The following is a 22,211-nucleotide window of genomic DNA, read 5'->3' on the forward strand; positions in this document are numbered from 1 at the left end:
AGACTACATCATCCAGTGAACGAGCAGAGCAATGGAAGTTATTGGAGGCTTCTAACAACGTTGCAGATTGCCTAGCCAGGAAGGCATAGACCTTAACAGGAGAGATTGTGGGATATTTCCACTCCCTGGTTGCAAGATTTGTGTTTTGTAACCTCAATTTTGCCCGTTCTCTAATTGAAGCATTATTACGAAAAAAAAAAAAAAAGAGGAAGTTATTGGAGGCACCATGAAAGGCGCTGCCTCAAGGAAAGAGTCCCATAGTTCTTTCTATTTAGTCTTAATACAAGTGACATTTTACCGAAAAAATATAAAATTTATTTTGTACAGATTTCTAGAATTTAGTTTGGGGATAAATATTAATTTCACCAAAAAAAAAAAAAAATTAACTTCCTGGATCTATCTAGTGCTGCAAGCCTCTATCAGAATAAGGCTTTTGCAACTATGTTTAATATACTACAAAACATATCAGGATTAATTGATTAATTTTATCCAGTTCACAGTACCTTGCTTATCAAATAATCTCCAAAAAGATCATATACAATACCAAACCAAGAACAAGAACCATTGCCAGCACCATCTGCTTGAGTAGACTAATCTATGAATCAACATTGAGATTCCCATTTATGGGTAAATTCAAGTACCATAAGCCCCAAAAGCATAAGTGCTCCCACATAGACGATAGATGAACTCTCAAAATGTCTAGATACATAACAGAAAGTTGTGTAAATACACCATCCTTTTAGAGTTGACTTATGAACAGCGAGCTTGAGCCAAGGGATTTAGAAACTAGGAGGAAATGCTCAGACCAAGCATCTCTTGCAATTCGAGTAGACTATATATGATATTTACAGTACCCACCTATTTATGATCAGTAGCTACTCACCATGACCCAAAAGAAAGAGAAGAAAGGTCCTATAATGGCCAGAAGTGTCAGAATGAATTGCATCAAACAAAGTCTTTCCACGTTTCTTGAGGTACTCTGCCTTTATAGATTGCATGTCAATTTCAGTCCTTCCAACAACTATCCTTGTTAGTGTCTTTTCATCTGTTCCAAAGCCTTTCAACGCCTTGTACAGCAACTGAAATGTTTTGGGGCACAGAAGCATTCTTATATTGGCTTGACTTAATGATATAAATGGATAACGAAACAAAATTATACAAGGTTCAACCATCTACTAATGAAACTCAGATATCATTCAAATAGGTTTTGCAGGAAGGAAAGCTGTGGCAAGATACCTTTGCGAAATATTTGCAAGGATTCTCTGCACATCGTATGATTGTCAAAAGAGCAAACTGAAAGTTTCCAGATGTTTCCTTCTTTATTGCCTGCAGTAGACAAAAACTGTTTAATTCTCAAAATAACTACTCTTTTTTTTTTTTTTTTTGGGGGGGCAAAAGTAGTACTTCAAACAGTTAGAATTAAGGTTATTTACCTGTTTCAGGGAGTTGCCATACATTCTATGGTAAATCAGATTAGTAGCAGCTAACTGTCGTCTACTCCGTTCACCGAAAATTTGGATGAAGGGCTCTTTATCTATTCCCCGTTCCTTCTCTCCAGCATCAAAAAGAGCCTTTGCATCCTTCTCAGCTAACATTTGATCAACTTCTGGGCCTTCATAGCGTGTCTTCCTTATATATGCAATCAGTAGCTGCAGGATGGTAAGCTCTCATCTCTCACCATATTTAATACCAATAAAAAATATAAATAAAAATTAAAATAAAGGTGCAAACAGCATACACCCCTGTTACGTTGGGTAAATCAAAGACTCTTGCGTATCGTGACCTCCTCTCACTTTATGCTTAAACATTAGTCCACTTCGTTACTTCTGTAGTTCATTAATTGCTTATTATTTCATATTCCCAATTGCTTATTATTTCATATTCCCAAAACTATCCTTCAGTATCTTGTGACGTTAATACAATGCCCATATTCAGTACTTCCAAAATCAGGCTGGATCTCACTGTGAAGGACTCTCTTGCTCATTGAGCTTCACAGAAAACCAAATCTAACAAATCTAGGGTCTCATAAGTAGACACAAAACATTCCCACTATGGGTTTTGAAAGAAGTGTTTCCAGCAACCTCTGACCAACTGTACAAGTGGAGGAACCTCCATCTCATCTTGTTCTGGTCCAGGCTCTACCTTAGGTTCAAGAGTTTCTTCTTCTCTCTTTTGACCTCTCCTCCATTCTGCAATAGGTCCAGGCGAAGGTTTCTTCCTTCTCAAATAAAATCAGGTGCAGGTTTCATTCTTCATCATCTTATCTTTGCCTTTCAATGAACACAGCCTCGCCTGTAACTCGTCCCTACTATGAGCCATCCACTTTCTTACAATCCCACCCCTGCTGCTCCTTGGAATTACAGATCCAAGGCTGGAGTTCATCAGAATCAAAATGTCAGACTCCACCCTGATAGGGTGATGTGCCCAAGGTTGACCCCCCCCCCCCAAAAAAAATAATAATAATAATAATAATAATTAAAATAATATATAACTGGGCCCAAAAGACCTTATCCAGAGCAGACCAAAATACCCCTGGGTATTTTGGTAATTTTTCTAGCCCTTTTAGGGCTCAAGATGGGTCTGGTTGGAACCCCCTCTGATGTGAACACAAGCACCACACTATACTTGGGTCCCAAAATCCAGATCGAAATGGCCAATCCAAGCTAATCAAATGCCCCAAGAGTATTGGTCATTTTCCAGCCCCTTTTAGGGCTCAATATGGGACTGAATAGATTCCCCTCAATCCAAGGGTCATGGAAATACTTTTGGTTTTCTGTTTGAGTTAGTACTTTACAGTTATTTGAGAGTTTAAGTTGTGTTGAGTTAGTTGTGGATAAGATTCCTTATCCAAATGGCTTCTTATCTTTAGAGTTTGTTTTTATTTGGAAGTGTTAGCTCAAGTCCCAAGTCAAGTGTTTTTACAAGATTCCAATCCTAGGGTTGTGGTCCTGTAGTAATTTGCTTCCTTCTTGAGTGTAGTAGTCTAGAGTTGGGAACCTTATCTATTAAGGATTCCCAACCCTAGCCAGAGTCTTTTATTTTAGGCTATAAGTAGCCTCTTCTTGCATTGTAACATTCAGTTTGGATGAATTAATGAATTGATTGTTTGAGGTCAGGGTCTTCTGTGTGGGTAGGCCCTGGTTGAGTGAAAAGCTTTCAAGTCTTCATTTTCTTCTTCAATTCAGCAGCTCTCAAGAAGTCATCAAAGCATCAAAGCAACCATTCTAGCAGGCATTCCCAAACTCCAAGTACAGCAGCCTTCCCACCCTTCCCCCTCCCTTGCACAAACCCTAGAAGCCCTCTCTTAGCAATTGTAGCAATCTTAGCATCACAACTAACCCCTGCCCCTTCCCTTTCGACTCCAATAAATCCTAACCCTCTCCCTTAGCATTCATGGCCCCTCCCTTTCCCACTTCTTCCCAGCGATACAGCAACCTAGTTCCATTAGGATATCCAAATTCCCAGCCTCTTTCCAACCCCATTCACCCCCAATTGGATCTCAGGATACCCTAGGTTCAAACCCTACCATTATCCTCTATAAATCAGTCTTATCTACCTAAGTTAGAAAAACCTGCACTTCATCTTGAACCTCGGAATTCTAACGAAATTTTAATTTTCCAGAAGTCTGATTTTTGTTGAAGTCTGATCAATTGAACTCAATCTAGTTGAAAGGACAGCAATAGAGTCAGTTCTTGACAGCAGAATCAGCAAAGAAAACCCTTCTCCCACCTTCGCTGAAACCCTAGTTTGACTGTTGAATTAAAATTTCAAATCTGAAATTCTGTTTGCAATAAAATTCAGTTCAGGTTTCCATTCTCAGCAGGCCTAAAACCATCCTAGAAACCCTAATCTCTTGCCCTTTTCACTGGAATTTCCTAGGCAAAACCTTAAGTCTAGGGGAATTACCTGCTTATCCTTTAGCCTCAGACCTGGTTTACATCAATTGTTATCAGAGCTACAGTTTCCAGCAATCCAAACTCCATCTTTGATACATTCCTTACAGCCAAAATCATGGAGGAGTTAGCAGACAACCTTCATATTGAAGGTTATTTCAAGCATGGACTGATAAGACCCTACCAATATCTCAGAAAATCAATATGAAAATACAAGATTAACAAGATAGAACTAGTTTTAATGGTGCCAGTCACCCCCACACCCAAAGGTGTCCCTCAGCCTACGGCTGCCCAAGAAAAACTCTCCAAAACATTCGATACCTCTCCACTCAATTGTCCCTCTATTTATTACCCCTCAACTAACCCTAATTCTCTCTCTCTCTCTCCTCCACATGGCCTCATCCTAGGGTCCTACCCACCGGCCCCTCAAAATCACCTTATCCTCAAGGTGATGGAAAATTTGAGGTTTGGTCTTCACACTTCACATGCTTGCCACATAAACATGCTAGGTCAGCTTCTTGAATGATAGCCATCTTTGGCATCCCATACTCTGGGTACCCCCACAACTTTAAGCAGCCCATATGAAGGAAAAACCTTGAAAATTGGAGCTGATAGAAAGAACACACGAGGAGTAGACATCCGACTGGTAAAATCGACGAAATAGGGGTCTTTCAATCGACCATCAGACTCAAGGGAAATGGATCCAATCTGTCCGTAAGCCTCCATCAAACCCTTGTGAACTGGTTCTGCTACGTTACCTTTGAGATGATCCATCACATATCGAGTTGCATTGAATTTTAATCGAAGGATGAGGGTTTCACTCGCCGTAATCAAGCACTGTATCTCCTCCTCAGTCGCTGCAGCCCCAACGTCACCGCCTCCCTCTCCATCTCAATGTTCAGAGGTTGAAGACGATGGTTCGATCGGACTGCTTATTGGGTAAGTCCTTGGTTCATACTAGTTTTGGGGTTGGGTCTTGGTCCAACTGAGTTATTTGGGTCCAATTTAGAATGGAGAGATATTGGGTTTTGTTGTGATGAAATGGGCCAGGCCTATAATGGGTCTTTTGAGTTGGTGGAGTTCACCCACTTAAACCCATAAGTAGGAAAGGATAGGCTGGGTATTGGGTGAACGGAATGGGCTGGGCTTAATAGAATGAGCTGGGAATAGTGTTTCTTGTAGATCGTTTAAGCCTAACCACTTGAAATCATGGGCTAAGAAAATTGGCTTAATGCAATAGAATGGGCTTGGTTTTAATGGAATAGGTTGGGCCCGAGGTGGGTCTTTTAAATGGGTGGTGTCCAAATACAGACCATGGGTTAAGAGAAATAGGTTGGGCGTTGGTTTGATGGAATGATTTGGGCTTTGGTTCATGAGAATGAGATGGGCCCAAGGAGGTTTCTTTGGGAACCAAGTGACCCAATCTTTAATTGTGGTTTGCTTGGGCCCTATGTGTGAGAATAAACGTACCTGAATTTGGCCCAAATAAAACCATCTTTGGCCCTTAGGGTGTGGACCAAACCCACAAGCCGGTTTGAGGTGAACCAGTCTAACCCCATATACCCTCGAACACCAGCGTCTTCTTCCCCATTTTCTGCAAGCAAACACCCTAACCGCCACCTGCTGGTCTCCGCCGATTGCACTAGACCTCATGCTAGGCTTCTGTTCTTCGCTGTCGTGATTTTCTGCTACTGCAATTTCACCCCGGTAGGCGTCGACATTGAAAACTCTCATTCTCTTCTTCTCTCTTCTCAAGTATCGTATGGGACCACCGTAGCAATCGATCGCTCTCTTCCAGTGATTTCACTTGGCGTTCTTTCCATCAGATTTGCTTGGTCTCCCATTTCCACCACTCCATTAGCACCCATAATTTCTTCCTAGTTGTTGTCCAAAATCACACTCACCTCTATCCCTGGCCATTGCCAAACTCAGTTTGCAGGGCTTCTCTGAAACTCACCCAATCAAACACCGGCCAATTATTTTGGTAAACCCACTCCAAGGCTTCACCATCCAAATGCTGGAGAGCCAGACTCAGTTGTTGCTTATACCCGATCTGATTTGCCCAACAGAAGAACAGTACCTCTATCAACCATTTATGTGCACTTCCATTTCCGAAAAACAGTGACAATGTCATCTCACCTCCCTGGGATCGACACTGCTCTAATGCTAGTTGATAAGACCCTATTAATATCTCAGAAAATCAATACGAAAATACAAGATTAACAAGATAGAACTGGTTTTAATGGTGCCAGTCACCCCCACACCCAAAGGTGTCCCTCAACCTATGGCTGCCCAAGAAAAACTCTCCAAAACATTTGATACCTCTCCACTCAATTGTCCCTCTATTTATTACCCCCTGAACTAACCCTAATTCTCTCTCTCTCCTCCACATGGCCTCATCTGAGGGTCTTAACATGGACCAACGATGAATTTCCTCCCAAAGTTTTTATTTCTGAAGATGAAGATGAAGATTGGAATAGGAGTTGTCCTTTACTGAGGCAAAGCAGGTAATCGTACGGGCAAGGTACTCATTGATAGTGGCAATAGTGTCAACTTGGAATTTGATGTGTTTGTTAAATGGGCAATCTGAAATTAGAAGAGCATCTCCACACCTACAATGTCTCCCTTCTAAATGATGATAGGGTAGAAGTTTCTCAGAGGTGTTTAGTTCCTATCAGTCTTCATGTTTGCTTTGATGAAATTTGGTGCGATGTAATCCTGTGAGGGTAAGTGACATTGTATTTGGGAGAACTTGGTTGTAATGACAATAATATCACCACTAGGGGGAGAGAGAATGTCTATCAGTTTAGCCAAAATGGTCATGTAACTGTCCTATTACCACTAAAACTACCAGCAGAACAAAATAAGGTACAAGCCAGCCAAGCACATCAGATTAGTCCTGTGCCTCAAACTGAAGATCAGCCTGAAGTCAATTTCCTCCCAATCTAGGAAGAATTGAAGCCATAAGCCCTAACTCAAGAAGCTCTACACATAGAAGGCAGCACCATGAGTGACTCTACACACCATTCCACATCAGATGGAAGATCAATCCCACTGACGTAAACCAGGCCTAGGGTTAGGGGTATTTTCCCTTGACTGAGGGTTTAGCCCAGGAAGTTCCAACAAAAGAGGGAAGGGTTTTAGGGTTTCTAATGGGGTTTAGAGCCCACAGACTGATTACCAAATCTGGATTATATTGCAAATACAAATACAGATTTGAAATTGACTCAACAATCAATCAAACTAGGGTTTCAGCTAGGGTCGGGGAAGGAAAAAGGGTTTACTCTCCTGCTGTTCAAACCCACAGATGATAATATTCTGTAGTTCCTGTAGTTCAGAGGTTGTTTCATTGAATGAGGGTTGAGATGTTAGGTACTTAGGATGATGGGGACATCACACCACAACCACGCACCACTCGTTACTACCAGAGGCAGAGGTGGCAGAACCTTTCCATGTGATTCAACTACTAGAGAGGGTCATCTAGACCCTTAGAACCATGGTCCACATACCACATTTTTTCAGATATATTAGTATTTGTGTTGGGGGTTATTTTGTAAGGGTAGTTTAGGATTTTCTTTCTACAATTTAGAATTATTAGATTTTATTTTATTTCCTTGTGTTATTGGGGTATTCTTGGTAGTTTCCTAAATTTATTTTCTTTTAAATATGTAACCAGCCAAAAAGAAGGACGATTACTGAAAAAAGAAAAAGAAAAAAAGAATAGCAGTCTCTCTCCTGGCAGAATGGCTCTTTGTGCTAGCTTCTTCTTCTTCCACCAGTAAGTTCTTCTCTCCTTTGGCCTTATTTCTTATCCAGAAAAATTCCCCTATCCCTCCTCTTCAAACATCTAATCTTTTTTTCTAAAGAAAACCTTTCTTTCTTGCCCTGGAAAATTTTATTTTCTTCCTAAAATCTCGCGGCAGCTCTGTTTCTGCAGAAAATTTCTTCTTATTTTTCCCTTCTTCTCCAACCCTTACGGCATTCTCTGTTCTGTACTGGAAGTTTCTTCTCCTCTTCTTCTACATAACCTCACGGAAGTCCCACTTGTTACCATTATTTATTTCCTGGGCTCTATTTCCTTAGTGTCAAACCATACAGGCAGACTTATTTTTGGCAATATTTGTTCTCCTAATCCTTGTTTACCTAGTTGTTCATTTTCACCTTCCATCCGTTACAGTAGTGCTTCATGCTGATTGATGATGGGTTACTACCTAGGACTGCTGGTTACATAATTGTTACTCCTTTTTAACTCCTACTTGGTGTTGGTACATATTAATTGATTTGGGTTCGGGAATATGAGTTGTGAAATCCAGCCCGAGCCTAACCCGGAATCCTTGATGTTTGTAGGTCCGAAGACCCGAAGTGGTGGGAGAAGACAATTGTGGGCCCTCTCAGTAGAAGACATGATGTTTGATTCCGAACCCATGGACATTGATGATGGTGCCCCTTACTTGGATGCACTGTCAGTGTTTAGTGAAAAGCTGCACCTAGAAGAGGGAAGATTAGTTGAAGTACCTAATGCACTTCTGGACTTGATTCGAAGGTAATACTTTGACCTAGACTTGTTGATTGAGTTGTAGGAGAAAGCCCAAGTGAATTTGAGTTGATCTGGCCTTCCATTTCCCTGATCTAAGTTGTTGTCATTGCTTGGTCAACCAACCAGTCGACCAACAGGTTATTAAATGCGAAATTGCATTTTTCTTGATTATTTTATGCCTACATAAGGGCACCTCGTAGTTAGAACCCTATTATATTCATTTAGCCTCCTGAGAACGTGGAGAGAGCCTCCTAAGACCTCCCCTTGAAAGTTGTGAAGCATTCTTGCATTAATCATTGTCTCTTTACTCAAATCTCTTCTACAAGGTATGTATTCTCTCACTCTCTGTCTAATCTACTCTCACCTCTTCTCTTTGTTGCTGTTGAGACGATGAAGATGGTGCTGCAACCTTGCAACCACCTCTTCTTGTGTTCTCTCCTTGCAAATGCATAAGCCCCTTTCAATCCATCTATGCTATGCTCCCATTTTGATTATTAACCTTGCATTTCCATTATTCTCTTCATAGCAACTTGATTTCTTATCTTAAACTGATTTGTATAGTATGCTAAGTCTGATTTCTTATTAGTATATGATTCTAATCTATTGCTTATCATTCCCTTAGTTGACTCCCTAATGTTCCTAGCAATTACAATCAATTTCATTATGGAAAATGATATTTAGCATATAGAAGTTAGGGTTTCAAATTGGGGATTCTTAATTAGACCATTGATTGATGTTAATTCTTTGCTAGATACTCTTCATTTACTGTTCCTAACATTCCCTCCAAATTTCGGAGTGATCCGAGCTCCGGAAGATAGGTTTTCGGACCAAAAATCCATATTCAACCCCGACACTGTTCACTTGGTCGACTGAGTCAGTCAACCAGTTGAACACAGAATTGATGATTTTGCTCGATTTGATCCGTTTGACCTCCGATTTGCTTGATTCTTCTTCTAATATTGCACATATGATTGTCTAGGGTGCAAGTACTGAACTTGGGATTTTTCTAACTGAACTTTGGATTATCTTCATTTCGATTTAAGGTAAGGACGGTTATTATCATAATTACACGGATTATGTGAATCTTGCCTCTATGTTGGAAACTTAGTATAATTACATTCTTTATTGTATTCTTAACATCATATGACTGTTGTATGTACTTCAAGACAGTAGTACCAAGTTATATATCATTTTGGTTATCATGATTATCTATTCTTGTTAATTTCATATGTGATTGATCATGTTACATTATATCTCTTTTCATATGATGAAATATCATTTATGTATGATATGATGGAATTGAGAATGTGATTGGATAAGTATGATTTGGGATTGGGGAATGTCCTTTCGACATTTTTGTCCTTGGACATCGGAGGGAATAGTATGGGATGTTTCCGATGATGCTCATTGACGCTTTCCCGGATTATTCGATGTCATATATAGGACTCCTCTAGTGGTGTTGGCTAGGATGTCCTTGTTGTATCAGCCCCGAATCGGAAGGGTATTGAGACCGAACGACCCATGGTAGTAATGTGGATTTGTGAGCACTCAAGACCGGTAACCAACCCGTGAGAGGACATAAATCACATTGCGGATACTCGTTAGAGGCCATTTATTGGTAGGGTTGCAAATAGCTAGGCTTGGGCTCACGGGCGCTCAAAATTGGTAACCAACCCGTGAGAGGATGTGAGAGCTTCCCGTCTATTATTTGTGGATGACCAATAAGGTTGATGAGTCCGTAGTCAGGGACTATGACGACTATAGTGTGAAGGATACCGGAAAGGATCGTCAAGGGCGAGGAATGGAAGTATCCAGATCTGACTTGATACGACTGAGTAGATGACTTGCATCAGGCTAGGCTTTACTGTGACATACGCCAATACTTATACCAAATGGTGATGTGAGAGAGAGGTGACTTAAACCCCAGCCATGGATTGTCCCGAGGGATGCAGGACCCATTGCCTACCGGAGCCGAGTGACCGGACCTACCCAAGAAAAGTATGGTGCTATGACTTAAAGCATGTCTACCATAGAGACTAGCATACATAGAGTAGAATGATATTCACATCATCTATTTCATATCATCTTGCATCATGTTATGTTTTGGATCGTGTTAATTATGTATTATGGAATAACTTGCCTTGCTGAGTTTTCTTGAACTCACTCCTTTTGTGCAATGTTTTGTTAGACTATCCTACAGGTGTCGAAGAACTTGATGGCCCCCACTATGAGGAGACCACCAATGAAGCATACTACCCTCCGGTTGCTGGCTACTATGAAGATTACTCTGAAGATCCCGCGGGTGATTATGCTACGTTCCAGGATTAGCTCTACCCTGGAGTGGGAGCGGCCGTGCCTAGTGTCTTTTGTTGACACTTATGAGGATATTTTGTATAAACCCGAAGAAACCTTAGTTTAGATGTTTAACTCTTTATTCTATCTTCTGAGACTTGGTTTGTAAACCTTAACAGTGATTTGAACTACTTTCCGCTGCAATTTAGGGAGTGATTTCCGCTCACTCTCTATACTCTGATTATATTATGCATGGATACCTTTTACTTCCGCACTCTGATTATATTGTCTCTTTTAATCTTGTCTTGATCTCATTGTTTGTGTCATTACATTAATTATATTGTTCATGATTGTGTAATCGTGTATGTGAGAGGCATGGTTCCTCGATACTTGATCTTTGGGGCTATGGATCACATACCCGAGTATGCCAGGTAGGGTACCGGCTAGGTGGATGTGACATGAGTTGTCTTTATCCTCTTTACATTGGTTGTAGCTCACTCCTATATTGAATAGAGTTGGTTGCATTATGTCATGCCTGAATTTTTTTATTTCCTTGAATGTAATGCCCGAATGCCCTCTTGCTTAGTCTTGGATTGGATGGTTAAATCTGATTTGCACTTCCACTTGAATTTGCATGTTAGCTATAATTCTCTTTGCTGGAATTTTAATTTAGTATAGTTCTCTAAGTATGAAAATTAATTATGTGCTGTCCAAAATCCCTCCCTCCATGATTTAGGATCCTTCGTCTTGTAGAATACCGGCCTAGGGCTGTCCTACAACATAGGGTCTTCTGAAAACTCAAAAAAAAATCTGCAATTCCTCTTGAAGAAGATGAAGTACAGGAAATTTCAAACTCCAGAAATTGGCTCATTTGGGGAAACTAAGGTTAGGACTATGATCTAAGGCTTCCTGTGATTCTAATGGAGGTGAAAGGGATGGAAAAGGGGCTGGGAATCAGTGGTTTCTAATAGGGTTAGGATTTGGCACCGTGGGGAAGAAGGGGAAAGGGGAATTGTCATGATGGCTAAGGGAGTCTAGGGATGGGTTAAGGGAGTCGCAGAAGGGTGGGGAGGGTCTCTATAGGTCTGTACAGATGGGGAAGAGGGCCGGAGGGTCTGCGAAGGAAGGGGAAGGGGAATTCTGTTGTGCATAGAGCAGAACAGGGGTGGGAAGGGCTGCCATGGGCTGCAGGGGTGCTGGACTTACTTGGGACCGATCTGAACTGGATTCTGCAGATTGAAGACAGACTTTACTTGCTGGAATTGATGGTTTAAGGCTGAAGATGATGGCTGAATCTGCAGAACTGAAATTAGACTCAAATGCTTGAATGCTCTTGAAGCATGAATGTAAGTTTAGAATGCTTCACCATACAACCACAAGGTCCCCCTCAAAGGAACCCTGCCACCTTTTGGCAAAACACTCAATTCCTCAATCAATCCAAGCTAAAATAACTTATATGAAAAGACTATTTATAGTTTGAAAATAAAGACTTTGTCTCAAACTTGGATCTCCTTACTAATAGGATCCTATTAAATATAGGACTGAACTCTTATCCAAACTATGGACAAAATTTCGGTCAAAATGGTCAAAATTTCAACCGAAATGCTTGCATATTTCAAAAGCAAAACGAAATGTAATTTATTTCACAAAACTAATTGGTATCGACCAAAACGATACAAAATCTTGGTCAATACGATCCGAAATTTCACATCATATTGAAAAGTTACATTCCCAGGTTATAAATTATTAACCTATTTGGAGCGGAACCTACAAAATAACGCAGGTTCTGCCAATTTCGACGATTCCACCACTTGAGATTTCCACCCTATTTTTACCATTTTTTCTCATTTCTCTTGCATTCTACCCACATTTCAGCTCATTTTAGCAACTCCTTTACATTCCTTCTCAAATTTTGCTCCTTCATTTTTGGGTTTTTCAGAATCAAACAAGGTGAACAAAGTTCTCCATTTTTTATTTTTGTTTGTTTATGGTTCAAATCATCTTAGAATGCTTTCAAATTAAAGTATGTCTAGTCTAGAGTGTTGATCTATGAATTTGTGGTGTCAAAATTAAGTTCTGGTTCTTCCTAGTTTTTTTTTTTTTTTTTTTTCCTCCTGTTATTAAAAATTATTTTGTAAATTATGTATATTGTTAAAAATATATATGTATACTTGAATGGTAGATGTATGAGCTTCAAATTGATGTTTGTGAGACACCATATTGCTGTGATGGTGTTAAATCAAATTTTTTGCTATTAATTACCTATTTTTATTAGTTGAAATATATTTAAATATTAAAAAATACTAATTATTTCCTGTTTTAAATTGAAAAATAGGAGAGTATTAGTGGAAGCATGTATGTAATTTTTGGATCATGTTTTGGAGCTTTTTAAGATAATTAATGTGTATTTTATATATTTTTTAAATTATTTAGATATTAAAAAATACTTATTTATCTCTTTTTTTATATTTTAAATAGGAGATTATTATTAAAAGCATGTGTGTAATTTTTGGAGCATATTGTGGAACTTTTAAGACCCTTAGTGTATATTTCTTATATTAGGCACTTTATTTCAACGATGTCAGATATACTTGGCAACATGAGAGGCCACTGACAGCTAGTAGGAAGAAGAGTGAGTGTAATTACTACAAGAAAACAAATAAGAGGAGGTGGGGCCACTAGACTGAAAGTGCATCAGCTGGGGGAAATAGGGATGTAATAGGATGCCAAATGGTGCCCTCAGAGGTCAAGAAGATAATGGCCTCATACTTGGCTAGGGGAAAGCAAAAGAGGAAAGAGAAGAGAACACAGAGGGAAGAGTTCGAGGATGCATGCCTAGATGACCTTCTAGAGCTAGGAGAGTAGGATTTTGATCCAAAGGAGCCAGGAGAGTATGAATGTGACCCTAACACAAAGTCTACATAGATCAAGAGAGCGATGATGATGACTAAGGAGCAGGCGAGGGTTGATAACATAAGAAGGCAGCAAAGGCTATGCGTTGTGGGTCCTCTAGAGAGCTAATAGGTATGGGAGGCACACACAGCTCCCAAGTCCCTACGAGGAGTCAGTGTGTGAGGGAGGAGATTCCTATCTCACAGGCCCCAACAAAGGGTCATGCTTCATCAGCACATCTTACAAATCCAGATCTTGAGATTCTTGGTAATGATCCGACCCTATTAAGGAGGCTTGAGCACAAGCAGAGAAAGTTGAAGCACTTGTGGGGGAATCTGAAGGAGAAAGTGGGGCTGGCTTTCTCCAAATGGGCTATGTACTATAGTATTCCAACACATACAGCTCAAGGACCCTACTATAAGGATATGATTAAGGAGATAAACAAGGCTGGGAATGGTGTACAGGGACCCACTCCACATTAGATATATCATGTCTATTTGCCTAAGCATAAAGAGGACTTGAATGAGTATATTAATGGATTAAAGCCCATGTGGGCTTATAATGGAGTTACTATGATGGCTGATGGTTGGACTGGTCCCACTAGATAGTCCATCATCAACTTAATGTTAAATTGCGATGGGAGGACAATGTCCCTCAAGTCAGTAGATGCATCTAGTGAGAAAAAGGATGCAAAATACATTTATAAATTATTGAAGCAAGTGGTGAAGGGAGGTTGGAGTGGAGATGTGATCCATTGTGACTAATAATGGCTCCAAAAAGTGTATATGTAATGTAAATATGTAATACATGTATTTAAAATTTAAAATTAGTACTAGAAGTAGAAGCATGTTTTGATACCTGGGGTTCCCCTGCATCTTCAACCAACTTTCTTGTATTAAGGCCTTGATGGACAAATATAAGCTCTTTTGGACTCCATATGCTGCTCACTGCATTGACTTAAGGCTAAAGGACATGGGAAAGGTCAAGCTTGTGAAGAAGACCATGGAGAAAACTCGACAAGTTAGAACCTTCATCTATAACCACACCTATGCATTAAAAATGATGAGGGACAAGCGTCAGTGTGACTTAGTGAGGCCAGGCATAACTAGATTTGCTACCAACTGGATAGCACTGTAGAGCTTTAGGAGTAGGAAGACTAGCCTTATGAGCATGTTTGCATCAAAGCAGTGGTTTAACTAGGAGGGTTCTTCATTCGTAGGAAGGAGAGCACAGTTGACCATACTGGATGACAATTTCTGGAATAATATGAAGATTATGGTGAAGATGCTTGAGCCTGTGATGCATGTGTTGAGGACGGTAGATCAGCAAAGAAGACCTACTATACCACACATATGGGGCTATAGTAAATAGGAGGAAGCAACAAGTTGCTCAGGTCTACCCACACAGCAAGAAGAAAATCCTTGACATCATCCAAGTTAGATGGGAGTTTATGTTACAACATAAACTATATAAGGTAGTGAGTTGTCAAGTCTAGGAATCAACTCAATTTTCATTATATTATCACATTATTAAGTATTGACAATTCGCTCTTACTTTTTCTTTTTCTTACACAACATAGTATCTAAATCCCAAGTACCATTACAAAGACAATCTTAGGATGAGACAAGATTTGATAAATGCCGTCCAAACTGTAGTGGAGAGGTAAGAACCGGATCCATCTAAACAAGCAATCATCCTTATAGAAGTGAGATAGTGATTTGATATTCACAATTCATAGTTTTATACTAAGTTATTAAGTGTTAACCTAGTTGTTTTTTTTCCCCCTTTATATATTAGATAAAGGCATTTAGGGATGCCATTGGGAGCTCTGGTCGTTCTATGGCAATATCGGGACAGGAATCCGCCCTTGGGGTAAGTTAATTCATTATATATTTAATTAGTTATATTCTATCTTATATTCTATCTTTAACTTAGTTACTTAAAGTATTGAAATAACTTGGGAGTCGATGTTGCGGCTGAATGGTGGTTGCAATTTGGACGTGACTCACCCCACTTGAGTATGATTGCAAGCAAAGCACTCTCCCAAACATGTTTTGCCACTGGTTGTGAGTGAAATTAGAGCACCTTCAGCCTCATCCACTCAAAGAGGCGTAACTGATTGGGTATAAAGCATCTAGAGGACCTTATCTACTTACACTATAATATGAAACTGAGGGAGCATCATAGTAGACGAGGGAGGATCATATTTGAGATGGATGATGATGATAACCCAATAGTCACTGGTTCAAGGACAGTGGAGAGCCCTTACTGGATGAGAAGGGAGGTCGTCTCAGTAGACAGATTGCAGAGGAGATGTGGGCTGATGTGGAAGACTTCATGGCCCAGGAGGGGAGTGCATATGTAGCGCTCGCCCGTCTGTTTGTGCTAGACACTAGTGCATCCACTTAGGGTGAGGATTTGATTGTTTGGTCCGACACCGAAGATGATGCGACTCAGGCACCCCCCGATGAGGACGACGATTACAATGATAATGGTGGAGGGGATAAGGGTTCCGAACCTCATGATCAGGATTCAACTATTCCTAAGGACAAACCAACACCAGCAATACGTAAGTCAGGGAGGGGGAGGACGACCACCAAGATTCACAGGTGAGAGTCAGTTCACCCACACGACACAAGATTCAAACCATAGTGAGTTGCATCTCGAGGCAAAAATGTTTTATCGACATATTCGACGAAGGGGAAGAGAAGACAGCGCGGTTATGGCACGGAGAACACGCCATCATATAGGTCTTACCGTCCAACTGATGCGGTGAGCTTGGTGGGATCTATGAGATCAATGAGAATAAATGATTTCAGAGACTAGCTCCAGAGGATCCGAATGGCATAGGCCTGCAGAGTCCACATATGATATTGCTATAGAGAGTATTGGTTCTACTAGGTCGACTTATGGAGCTTATGGTCATGGACCTTATAGTGTCCCTCTTGGCTATCAGACTCAGGGTCAGCTACCAGTGGAGCCTTATGGTCATGGAGCTTATGGTGTCCCTGCCCCTGCCGATGACTAGGGTGTTTCTTCATTTGTTAAGCAGATCTTCCACTCTATACCACATTCACCATTAGCCCTTCCATGTGCAGTTAAGCCAGTTCTTTATTCAAAGATTCCCAACTTTCCACCATCAGGACATCTTAGGCATGTGGATGAGGCCACATACAGAGTTGCAATCGTTACATTGACAACTATATGGAGCAAACATCATGGGATGTGTATTATCAATTGTATGGGGTGCAGCGGGAAGAGGGAGACATGGAATAAAGCAAACTTGTACTTGGTAATATTCTTGGTTCTTCTCATACATACTATATACTTGAATGTTACCTTTTCAATGGTTTCTTTTTATAATCTAGTAGTTCCATTGTGTTTTTTATGCTTGAAATAGGTAGTATGCAAGAATCAAAATCATTTTGAGTCCATATGAGGCTCAAAATTGAAGTTCGAAACTTCAATAAAAAAATAATAAAATGTTTCAACCGAAATTTCAATCGGAACTTGAATATTTTGGCCTTTTCCTGGGCTGAAATTCATGTTTAGACCAAAATTTCTTCCTTGATCCAAACACTTATAAGGGGAATCAAATTACTACAAGATTACAACCCTTAGATTGAAATCTCTCTAACACACTTTAAGTTATCCTTTTAAGGACATGCTAAATAGATAACGTAAGACTAAACCAGCCTACTTTAAATCAAACTAGCCTCTTGAGCAAAACCACACCCGACTCAACTTAACAAATTGGACTTTACCAATGTAATGGAAAATCCTAAAATTAATTTCATAAATAAATTAAGGGCTAAAATGCTGTTTCTGCTAAACTATGGTGGTTTCTTAGAGCCATCCTGGGGCCTCACTCGAGCTTTTGGCCAGAGGTCCTTGTGTTCACATCAATATTCCCTTTTTTGAAAACATTCATCTTCTGATGAATGTGCCGCTCTAGTGGTCCTGGCTTAATGCTTTGAAAATCTTTGGTGTGGACTTGTCCTCACATCTTGCAATGAGGAGGGAGTAGTAGGTATAGGGCTCCACTACTGCTCCTAGACAGTGCTCCAGAACAGTGATGGAGTGGTGAATATGCTCTTTAGGTGTAAAGGCATCTTCTTCACTGGTCCAAATAGGCATGATGAAGATTCAGAGTCCAAGGTAGTGTGCTGCTAACATGGCTCTGTCAGGATACCCTTTAAGGCTTAGGGTGGGTCCAATATAGTGCAGGAGAAAGGCTGGTGCTGATTTGGACTTTGTGGGTAGCAACTCTGGAATTTCAGTCTCAGGGCCATGATGATCTTCAATTGAAGCAACTTTCGGAGTTATGTCTTCTGCCGTGTGCTTGCCTGGATCGTGTCCCTGCACCTCTTAGAGGCACTCTCTTTATCAGTCAAGGCTTCGATCTCTACCTGGTTCTTCATGATTGGGGCCTTGTAGTCTCTCTGGAATTCTTTTATAGTTTCCTTAGAAAGTGTGGGCAGCATCATTGTATTTGTTGCTGACTCATCAGGCTTCTGTGGGCTGTCAAAGTGTCATTCACTGTCAAAAAATCCTCTCGGTTTGCTTCTAGAGGTGGACATTGCACTTCCTTTAGAGGAGATGGCTGGTTGCTTTGGGAGACTTTCTACCCCTTCTTTGAGAAAACATACTGACTAGGCAGTCCAAGATGTAGTGGCTAGTGCTGTTCTGGTTACTTTCTTGACTGTGTTCTTCAACCTCTGGATCCACCAAGTGCTGCATCTTGGTATTGAAATCTTTATGAGCTGTTTTGAGGGCCTATGTTTTTCCTAATTTCCCTTGATTGGACTCTGGTGTTGCTTCTCCAATCTTCTTTTGGCTGTGATTGCTCCAGGTTGGCAAAGGTGGAATTCAGCTTAGTTAATTGATTAAGCGTATCTTGCTGAACTTTCAGAATTTGCTCCAGCTTCCTACTTCGCTTATCCACAATGCTTACAGAATGCTTGAAAGGAGTTGGAGGCTACAGCTCTAATACCAATTGATGCAAACCAGCTCTAGAGTTAGGGGTATTTTGGTCAATTCCTTAGAGTTGTGGCCCAGGAAGTTCCAGCAAAAGTGGGAAGGGTTTTAGGGTTTCTAATGGAGTTTAAAGCCCGCTGAGACTGATGATCAGATCTAAATTCTATTTCAAACAGAAGTTGAGATTTGAAGTTTGACTCAACAGTCAAACTACGGTTTCGGCTAGGGTTGGGGAAGGAAGAAGGGTTTGCTGTCCTGCTGCTCAGACCCACAGATGATAATACTCTGTAGTTCAGAGGTTGTTTCAGTGAATGAGGGTTGGGATTTTAGGTACTACAGGTTTTCTGAAAATTCAAAAAATTTGTAATACATCTTGAAGAAAATGAAGTGCAGGAAATTTCAAACCCAGAAATTGGGCTCATTTGGGGAAACAAAGGTTAGGATCATGATCTAAGGCTTCCTGCGGTTCTAATGGAGGTGAAAGGGATGGAGAAGGGGCTGGGAATCAGTGGTTCCTAATAGGGTTAGGATTTGGTGCCGTGAGGAAGAAGGGGAAAGGGGAATGGTCAAGATGGCTAAGGGAGGCTGGGGATGGGTCCACGAAAGTCGTAGTAGGGTGGGGAGGGTCTCTATAGGTCTGTACTAGGTGGACAAGAGCGCTGGAGGGTCTGCGAAGGCAAGGGAAGGGGAATTCTGTTGTCCACAGGAGCAGAACAGGGGTGGGGAGGGCTGTGATGGGATGTACGGGTGCTGGACTTACTTGAGACTGATCTGAACTGAACTCTGCAGATTGAAGGCTGAAGATGATGGCTGAATCTGCAGAACAAAAATTAGAACTTAAATGCTTGAATGCTCTTGAAGAATGAATGCCAGTTCAGAATGCTTCACTAGACAACCGCAGGGGGAGCAGAACCCTGCCACCTCTTGGTAAAACATTCAATTCATTAGTCAATCAAAGCTGAAAATAACTTACATGACAAGGCTATTTTATAGCCTGAAGATAGAGACGCTGGCTCAGACTAGGATCTTCTTACTAGTAGGCTCCCATTACATATAGGACAAGACTCTTATCCAAACACTTAAAAGGGGAATCAAATTACTACGACATCAAACCCTTAGATTGGAAAGTCTCTCACACACTTTAAGTTATCATTTTAAGCATATGCTAATTACATAACTTAAGACTAACAACCTACTTTAAATCAAACTGCACCGTTTTCGTAAAACCAAACCTGACTCAACTTAACAAACTGGACTCTACTAATATACTGAAAAATCCTAAAATTAATTTCAAAATTAATTTAGGGCTAGAAAGCCTAAAACACCCCACAATTAGGGGTTCAACCAAGCTAAAGTGGTTTCTTACAACTATCCTGGGGGCCCCACTTGAGCTTTCAACCAGAGGGGTCCTTGTGTTCACATCACCCCACCTAGTCAGAAGCTTCCTCCAAAAGATGTGCCAGAGATTGATAAAATTGACTTTGGAGTAGAAAAGCACTTAGCCAGGGAGTCTCCTCAAAGAAGGAGAGTTGCTGTCCCCAGCATGCACCAACCAAATCTTGACCCAAAGACCCCATGGCAACCACCAGAGGCAGGTCAGCAGGCAGCCCTATAAGTCCAGAGCATAACAGTTGACAAAGGTGCCCTCACTAAGTGTAGAAACTTGATCAAATCAGTAGCCCCAGTCAGAACTAGCAGTAAAAAGGTACCAACCCCATTGAAGACCCCTTATGTTCCTAGCACCATGGAGAAGATGCTGCCCCCATACATCAGGGCTACAATGACAAGGTAACCTACTTGGACCAACATCAAGGTCCTAGAGAGACTACAAAGAGATACAACTGATGTCCATGACTCCTATAGCTACATTAGGAAAGTTCAATGAGGACCCTATGGCTAGAACAGAAGAGGACCAGAAGAAGATGGCAGCCCTTGAAGTCCAGAGCATAACAGTTGACAAAGGTGTCCTCACTAAGTGTAGAAACTTGATCAAATCAGTAGCCCCAGTCAGAACTAGCAGTAAAAAAGGTACCAACCCCATTGAAGATCCCTTATGTTCCTAGCACCATGGAGAAGATGCTGCCCCCATATATCAGGGCTATACCAGCCCCAATTCCTTACAAGATAAGCCCTCCATTACGTCCCACAATTCTTCTCGGGAGGGATACTACAAGAGTCCTCTGAGCCCTAGCCATGATGCGGACAGAGGTGGAGACAGAAAAGGACTCCAAGAACTTCACCAACCACTTCCTTATGCCTCCTTGCTCCATTAAAGAGGCTCCTAGACTTGAAGATCACATCCGTTAATCCATCATTCTTCTAGAGTTTTGTTTAAAAGCAGTATTGGTTACCCTGTACCTACTACTTCCTACACACTGCAAGATGAGAGGCCGAGTTCACATGCAAGCCCTTCAAAGGATTGATCCTGCAACACATGACAAACACATTCATCAAAAGATGAATGTTTTCAAAAACGAGAGTATTGATGTGAACACAAGGACCCCCTATAATTGGGTCCCAAAATCCAGATCCAAATGTCCAATCCAAGCTGGCTGAATGCCCCCATTGATATTTTGGTCATTTTCCAACCCCTTTCAGGGCACAATACGGGTCTGGATAGATTCCCCTCAATCCAAGGGTCATGGATCTATTGTTGGTTTTTTGTTTGAGTTAGCAGTTTGAAAGTTATTTGAGAGTTTAAATTGTGTTGAGTTAGTTGTGGATAAGATAAGATTCCTTATCCAAAGGGGTTCTTATCTTTAGAGTTTATTTTTATTTGGAAATGTTAGCTTGAGTACCAAGTCAAGTGTCCTTACAAGATTCTAATCCTAAGGTTATAGTCTTATAGTAATTTAGTTCCTTCTTGAGTATGGTAGTCTAGAGTTGGGAACCTTATCTATCAGGGATTCCCAACCCCAGTCAGAGTCCTTTTCATTTTTTGGCTAAAAATAGCCTCCTCTTACATTGTACTATTCAGTTTTGATGAATTAATGAATTGATTGTTTGAGGATCAGGGTCTCTTATGTGGGTAGGCCCTGATTGACTGAAAAGCTTTCAAGTCTTCATTATCTTCTTCAATTCAGCAGCTCTCAAGAGGTCATCAAAGCATCAAAGCAACCATTCCAGCAAGCATTCCCAAACTCCAAGTACAGCAGCCTTCCCACCATTCCCCCTCCCTTGCGCAAACCCTAGAAGCCCTCCCTTAGCAACCGTAGCATCCCCAGCCCCCTCTCCACTTGTTCGACCTAGGAAACTAACCCCTGCTCCTTCTCCTTCAATTCCAGTAAATCCTAACCTCCCCCTTAGCATTCATAACCCCTCCCTTTCCCCCTTCTTCCCAGCGATAAAGCAACCTAGTCCCATTAGGAAATCCCAATTCCCATCCCCTTACCAACCCATTAACCCCCAATTGCATCCACAGGAAACATAGGCTCAAACCCTACCATTATGTTCTACAAATCACTCTTATTTCCCTTAGTTAGAAAAACTTGCACTTCATCTTGAACCTTGGAATTCTGCATAAATTTTAATTTTCATAAATCTGATTTTCTTAAAGTTCGATCAATTGGAACTCAATCTAGTTGAAAGGACAGCAATAGAGTCAGATCTGGACAGCCAGA

The 22,211-nt window shown here is 40.9% G+C and overlaps 1 protein-coding gene across 2 annotated transcripts in view; it reads right to left on the reverse strand.

Moving 5' to 3' along the window:
• Nucleotides 1-319: 319 nt before the first annotated feature.
• Nucleotides 320-22,211, reverse strand: part of LOC149010822 (annexin D5-like) — a 63,091-nt gene continuing 41,199 nt past the window's right edge. Inside the window, exons 4-6 of one of the 2 annotated variants that reach the window (XM_089163731.1) lie at nucleotides 1,434-1,649; nucleotides 1,237-1,326; nucleotides 320-1,079 (exon numbers count right to left, since the gene is read on the reverse strand). In XM_089163731.1, the coding sequence (XP_089019857.1) occupies nucleotides 876-1,079; nucleotides 1,237-1,326; nucleotides 1,434-1,649 (510 nt within the window). In that variant the 3' untranslated portion in view covers nucleotides 320-875. Of the gene's footprint in view, nucleotides 1,080-1,236; nucleotides 1,343-1,433; nucleotides 1,650-22,211 lie in introns of both variants that reach the window. The other variant, XM_089163732.1, reaches the window with a different exon arrangement.

This window comes from Hakea prostrata, chromosome 7 (genome assembly GCF_041222555.1).
Source record: "Hakea prostrata isolate BN-2017 chromosome 7, UWA_Hpros_2, whole genome shotgun sequence".
NCBI classification, from domain to species: Eukaryota; Viridiplantae; Streptophyta; class Magnoliopsida; order Proteales; family Proteaceae; genus Hakea; species Hakea prostrata.